The 6,712-nt window shown below is 36.7% G+C and overlaps 1 protein-coding gene across 1 annotated transcript in view; it reads left to right on the top strand.

The window, feature by feature from the left end:
- Nucleotides 1–1,219: 1,219 nt before the first annotated feature.
- The window catches only part of MBTD1 (mbt domain containing 1), a 23,455-nt gene continuing 17,962 nt past the window's right edge, over nucleotides 1,220–6,712 (top strand). Inside the window, exons 1-5 of the mRNA XM_010165200.2 lie at nucleotides 1,220–1,229; nucleotides 3,162–3,344; nucleotides 4,465–4,598; nucleotides 5,460–5,574; nucleotides 5,671–5,753. Coding sequence (XP_010163502.2) covers nucleotides 3,191–3,344; nucleotides 4,465–4,598; nucleotides 5,460–5,574; nucleotides 5,671–5,753 — 486 coding nt within the window. The 5' untranslated portion in view covers nucleotides 1,220–1,229; nucleotides 3,162–3,190. The remainder of the gene's footprint in view (nucleotides 1,230–3,161; nucleotides 3,345–4,464; nucleotides 4,599–5,459; nucleotides 5,575–5,670; nucleotides 5,754–6,712) is intronic.

Consider the following 6,712-nt stretch of genomic DNA (forward strand, 5'->3'; position numbering starts at 1 on the left):
ATAGAAATGTCTTGATCTGCTCTAGCAAAATTCCAGCCTAGGTATTTGCATATTGTCTTCCCTAACTTCCACCTACTTCTGCACACAAAGTACTTTGTATATTTTCTATTGCAAAACTGTACCTTGTCCAAGGCTCACAAAACATTTTGAGTAATTTCCCCAGAGTTACAATCCAGATAATAACTATAAATTAACATTAAGAATGTCCTTTATAAATTATCTGGCAAACATGGTCATCTTATGGCAAAAGCTTGGACAAAAATGTTTTATAAAAACTACAGTAGTATTTCAAATTAATAAGCAAACTTACTGTTTTGAATTGCTCATAACTTGAATTGTGACAGTTTGGCCAAATAGAAAGTAAATGGAAAGGTGATTTATGAGACTTGCTTTGACAAGGTAGTTAAACTCTACAAACTTGACAATTGCTATTTAGAAACCTGTATAATGCTGAAGAATGATTTTCTTAGTAGAGGGCCCAACTTCCCCTATAGAAACTGGAAATACTTTCTTTCTCATCTGTGGATATTTTGGCAAAGAAGGCTTGGCAGTATTATTGAGGTTCTAAATATATGTGATGCAAAAGAACAACAGCAACAATAAGAGCAGCAGTGCTATGGTGGTATCTGCAATTGCAATCCTGCACCGTGCTTCAGCTTGTCTAGACCAGCCCGTCTTCCCTTCTGTGCCACTGCTCCGTCACCTTCCTTCCAACCTCCTGTGCCTTCTGCAGTGCTGGCTGTGGAGTTTCTGTACGGCAGCATCGGGAGTTGGAGGGACTGGGAATGGGCTGCACTTCTTTCCTCTGAGCTGCTCCAGCATTTCACATCTCTGCCAGCAAAGTACTGGGCAAAGCAGAACTGTGTGGGTGCAGAGTTCTCCAGTCTGGAAGGGAGAAGGGATGTCCTGAGACTGCCTTGTACTGCAGCCTCCACTGAAAGGTTGAAGTACTCCTTTACGTGGGATGAGGCCCTAATCTCTTAGTGAAATCAGATCAGCTGGCTTACAGAGGATGAGTGATTGAGGAGGGAGATCCTGCCCGTGGGCTCTGAAACACCACTAATATCCATCCATAATATTAGAAGGCATCATGGTGTTCTGGTATTACTGGTGGGCATGGCCAATATGGTATTGGATTTTATTTCATAGTGGAGGTTGTGGTCAAGGAAAGTTAAATATTGTGAGACGTTAAGAAGTTCATGAAATCTTGAGGGAGATGACTAGTCTTTGTGTTCTGATCTGTAAATTACTGGCACTGTTCACAGCACCCTGTGTCCATGGCAACGTTGTGCTCAACTTCTGCCTTAATCTACACACACGTGCACACACAAACAAATAACTGCTCTTGCATCTTGTTGGCTAACAGCATCAGTAATAGAGGGCAGGTAAGACTTGTTACCAGTGCAGGGCAGGACCAGGTTTTGTTCAGTCTTTCCAGTAGTGATTGTGACTTACCTTACAACTTGAGGCAGATGTCAGCTCTTTCAAGGAGTTATCAAGTTATGCCCTATCCTAAATTTTGATTTGTTTTAACATAATTTTGAACTATTGGCTGAGGAATGTGTGTCTAATTAACATTACACTGACTTTTTTGTTGTTTTGTTTCCGAGCTACTTGAAGTGTTTTAAATTTGTTTACCTTATTGCATAACCTTTTGTGCTTACTGGTTTTTGTTTGGGGTTTTGTTTTTATTTTTTTAATTGGATGCTAGGATTGGGTCAGTGTGGAAATCGGTTTTTCCCTTTTAACTATAAGGAAATCCTTCCATAATAAGATTTAGTCAGATTGCAAAGGAAAATAAGGAATATTATAATAAAGGGATAGCATGGCAGAATAAGACTCAGATGAGATCCAACAATAAAGATGTTCAGGCATATACTCTCTAGGAAAGGGACTTGGGGAATTACTGGGATGAAATCTTAAAGCTATGAATCCAAATGCAATTTAAGAAGGAAAAGTCTGATCATGTATTATTATTTTTCTGTTTACAATGACTTTTAAATAAAATTAGCTCTTGGAAAAAGAAGTAGAGGCAAAGGCTTTCTTAATATTTTTTTTCTATTTTCTCTGGCTGTAATTCATTCTCCCAGCTTGTGCTTCCATTGTAGAATTTTAATCTTTTCTTAATCTGTTATTTCCTCTCCAACTTAGTAGATACTATTAAGGTTAATGGAAATACTTGGAGATTTTTTTTTTTTTTTTTTTTGCTTAATGAGGGCAGCTCACATAGCAGTAGGTGGGTTTTAGTAGAGCTTTGTAAGGTATTAATAAATTGAAAATTGTCACTGTGTTAAAATGCATATATTGGATCTATATCAGAAAAAAGATCAGTTAAACCTCTTTAATGTCTTTGCTGGAGATTGCTTAACTGTTATGTATTCAAAATTATATGGTTTCATTTGTCCTCAGATTTTTTGGTTATAGGAAAACTATTATGTAACAAGTTTTCATATATGACAGTGGCAAATTAGTCACCTTTCTATCTTTTAGCATTTTTACAGACCCTATTGCCATAGTAACTGAGCTCTTCATAATTGTTAATGTATTAATCCTCAGAATGTCCCTGTGAGGTAGAGAAGTATTCTTGTTTCACATGTGAGAAACTGAATCATAGGGAAGCTGAGTGATTTATTGATAACCCCAGAAGCCAGTGAGAGCAGAGAGATACTCATTTCTTTTCCTGTGAAATAAGTGCCCTCTAGGTTGAACTGTCTTTTCTCTGCCCAGCTTTCTCAAATGAATGAATTTTAGTGAAATTGGCTGCAGCCATCTGGAATGTACTTATTTGCATATAAGATCTGTGTGGCTGTCATTATTCAGCACATCAGGGTTAATGAACTCTGGAGATACCAAGGAAAATAAATGTATGGACTGCTACTGTGTATTCTCAGTGGATCGTGAGATAGATTTTTCTTCCTGTGTACCAAAAATTGGCTAGTTTTGACTCTGCTAATTTAATTGACAATATGTGGCTCATATCTCTGTGCTGGTATCGCAGTTTGTTACTACATCTACTTTTGAAGGCTGACTTTGACCTTTGAAACTTCTTAAGCTTGACTTTGAAATATTTGCACTCAGAATGCTCTGCTGTTCTTTGGGGTTTTTGTTGTTGTTTTGTTGTTGTGGTTTTTTTAATTTTTAGACAGAACATACTTCACGAGCAGAAAGGAAAAGACGTGATTCATTCGGGATGTTTGACGGTTATGATAGTTGTAGTGAGGACACCAGCAGTAGCTCCAGTTCAGATGAGAGTGAAGAGGAGGTTTCTCCTTTGCCGTCCAGTCTCCCAATTATCAAGAACAATGGACAGGTGTATACTTATCCAGATGGCAAATCTGGCATGGGTGAGTGTCTGGTGCGTGAGTACAAAGAATTTGGTATTTATGTTTTTCAGCTGTGCTGTGGGTTGTGAGGGTCCAATCCTAAATGTTAGTCCTGACTGAAAATGGACCAGAACAGCTGAAGGGTTGGGGTTGGTACGTTTTGGGAGGGGGGAATTGTTTGTTTTTTGCTGAGCTGAAATAAGATAGATTTTGAATCTTGCTGTCCAGAAAGAAATAGTATGGGAGCATCCATCCTCCCCATTAAATGTGTTGTGTGTATGTGTATGTTCTCATGTGCATTGTTTTCATTCTTTGTCAGAGGTGTCAGTGTGTTCCCTCTGTGCTTGGACATATATTCTCTCTACCCTTTGTTATAGATAAAATATATTAAGAAATATTTCCTCACATACTAGGAAAACTTCATTACTGCTACTGTATAAAGTCTGTCAGAGTATCCCTGTTCACTACCCACTAGCCATGAGCTAATGTATACTAGAAAAAAAATTTAAAAAGAAAGATTGCTTTTATCATCAGGGAAAAATATTTTAGCCAGAATCACTAGTGATTAGTAGAGCGCTCTGTGGGTGGGATCTTGGTATTGTCTCATTAGCATAAGTTGGTCACAAACTTATTCATGGAACAGCTCAGTGAGTGATGCTGTCAACCTCTGAAGCTACGAAAGAATGTTGGTGAGCTAGGGTACTTTGGATATACTACCCTGTGATTCAGAGAAGAGATCTGGTTTTATTTCAGGTCGGAAGTATTAAATATTTAGAGGAAATCAAGATTGGCAGAGTTAGACTCAAAGCAGATGTTTCCTTTAGAACCGTGAAAATACAGAAATCGTCTTTAGCGGATTTAGCTGGGTCATTCACCTCTACAGTGGTAAAATTAATGGGGAGCAGAAACGAGGCACCCTTTCTCCAATGAACGTGAGGTTCTTAATGTTTCACTGACATTTGTGGTGGTGGTCTTATTTCAAGTTATTTTTCTGTGCAATTAATTCTCTTCAGGGTCAAACCCTAAGAAACTGTTTGGTGGTGCCACCTACAGGACCTTACTTATGTCATCTTTGTTCTGAATTTTTACTGAGGTCTTTATTATACTCTTTAACACTTGTTTTTATGTTTCCTCTGGTTAGCTACGTGCGAGATGTGTGGAATGGTTGGTGTCCGTGATGCTTTTTACTCTAAAACAAAACGCTTCTGCAGCGTGTCATGCTCTAGGAGCTATTCATCGAACTCCAAGAAGGCCAGCATTCTGGCCAGACTTCAGGTAGCGGTACAGACACCATTTTCTTTATATACTTATTATAGTCTGTGTTTGTAAAACATGTACATTTGTAAAACTTGCATGTTTAAAGATAAGTTTCTTAACACATTAAAATTTTCATGAGTGACTTTGTAAGCCAGACTCAAAAATGTATCAGTCATGAACAAATTACTTTGCTCAGCAGAACAAATTCAAGGGAATACTGACTCCTTACTTAATTTCTGCTTCAGTGGCCCTTTTGCAAGAAAAAGAGCAGGAAAAATCTTCAATCTACATATGTAGTGATTTGAAATTCCGTGCATCTCACAGCCAAGATACTTTCTGGCTTTAGAGAGCATAGAGGTTTATTTAGCATTGTTATGTTTTGGTTTTGAGGGTTTTCTTAACTATATAGATTTGTAAAATGGGTTTTGGTCTGTTCATTTAAAATATTAATTAAATATTCATGAAGGTATAGAAGGTATATTTGTAGCATTTGATAAAAGAGATAGAAATGTCAGGAAATATCCTTATAGCCTATCTGAAATTTATTGCAACAAATGCCAAGAAATTGCATTGGTATAAATTAGATTAGAAGTTCTTCCTTTTGACATGCTTATTAAAGATATCTTTTTTTCAGGTAAACAACAATGAATCTAATGCTGTTCAAGTTGGAATGCTAGTACAAAAGTCATCATTTGGACATTCTTTGCTACTGGTTTTTACATTTATTTAATGTTACATATAGTTTTGTGATACTCAGTCTACTTCCATTTTGTGGTGTTCTAATTTTAGTTGAATGTACCAGAGAGATGCTACAGCCCTATGGAAATTTCTTGATGGGAGTTTGGAAAGACTTTATTTACTTAGCTTTTTTTGTTTTAGGGTAAACCTCCAACAAAGAAGGCTAAAGTTCTACAAAAACAACCCTTAGTGGCCAAATTAGCAGCATATGCACAGTACCAAGCAACTTTACAAAACCAGGCAAAGACTAAAGCAGGTAATGGCATATAAACAGAGCTGAAACAAATTCTTGGTAATACAAGATTTGTGGCTTATTAACAGCTTCCTAAATAAAATAACTTTCTCTTAGCAGCTGTCCCTATGGAAGGTTTCAGCTGGGGTAACTACATCAATAGCAATAGCTTCACAGCAGCTCCTGTGACCTGTTTTAAACATGTAAGTATTTTTCAAGATGTGCTATCCTTTTGTGTGTGTGCATGAGAGAGAGAGTCCATGTTAATTCTTGAATTCATTTTTGCAAAACATTCATATCCAAATATGTTTCATGGCCTTGGACTATGAAACATTGTAAACTGTGTTAGTATGACTACTTTTTAGATAGGTGTGTTTGGTTTTATCTGTACTTTAAAACCATTCTGAACACTATCAGTTACTGTCATAAATGCTCCCATAAATAAAGGAAAAAGTAGAAGGATGATTCTTAAGCACTTTTGAATTTTTTTTTTCTCACAATCAAGGTGAAAAGTCATTGGATGAACTACAGACTGTCAAACCAACCAGGTCATGCAATATTAGAAAAAATTACAAAAGGCTTTTTAGATTGAGTCAGGCTTGCTCTATTATGTTGAACTGATCTTTTGGTTACATATTTGGATTTGGGATTTTTTTTTTCCACTAGTTTTTAGTCACATTCTGTCAGTTATGCTGTCAGGTAGTGTAGAAACAGAGGAAAATGAAGGCCTTTTATAAATCTGAAATTAAAGAGGGTAGTATTAGAGTTACAAAAATTCCAAACAAACAGTCCTTGGTCATTACAGAATGTAATCAGGAGATGAGGAAAATATTTAGCAGCATCTTTCTTTAATGTGTTAAATTCTAATTGTTTTGGATCTTGTTTGAAATACTGTCAGTACTTTCTGTCTCTTAAGTAAAAACTTTCTGACATAAAGTGTTTTCTCAGCATACTTTTCTGCTTTCTTATTTGGGAAGTTGAAGTTTTGTTTTGCTCAAAATTATCTGATGAAAATTGCAATAAAAATAAACATTTTGTTTTATGGAAGTTGGCCATAAGGGAGAAGATAGACATAGTTTCTGTCCAGTTCTGGAATTCCTGCTGAGCCCTGTTGACTCATAAATCAGTAGGCGCTGAGGGCTCTTGGCAGTTGGCACTTTCT

This window comes from Antrostomus carolinensis, unplaced genomic scaffold (genome assembly GCF_000700745.2).
Source record: "Antrostomus carolinensis isolate BGI_N321 unplaced genomic scaffold, ASM70074v2 scaffold21560, whole genome shotgun sequence".
Lineage (NCBI taxonomy): Eukaryota > Metazoa > Chordata > Aves > Caprimulgiformes > Caprimulgidae > Antrostomus > Antrostomus carolinensis.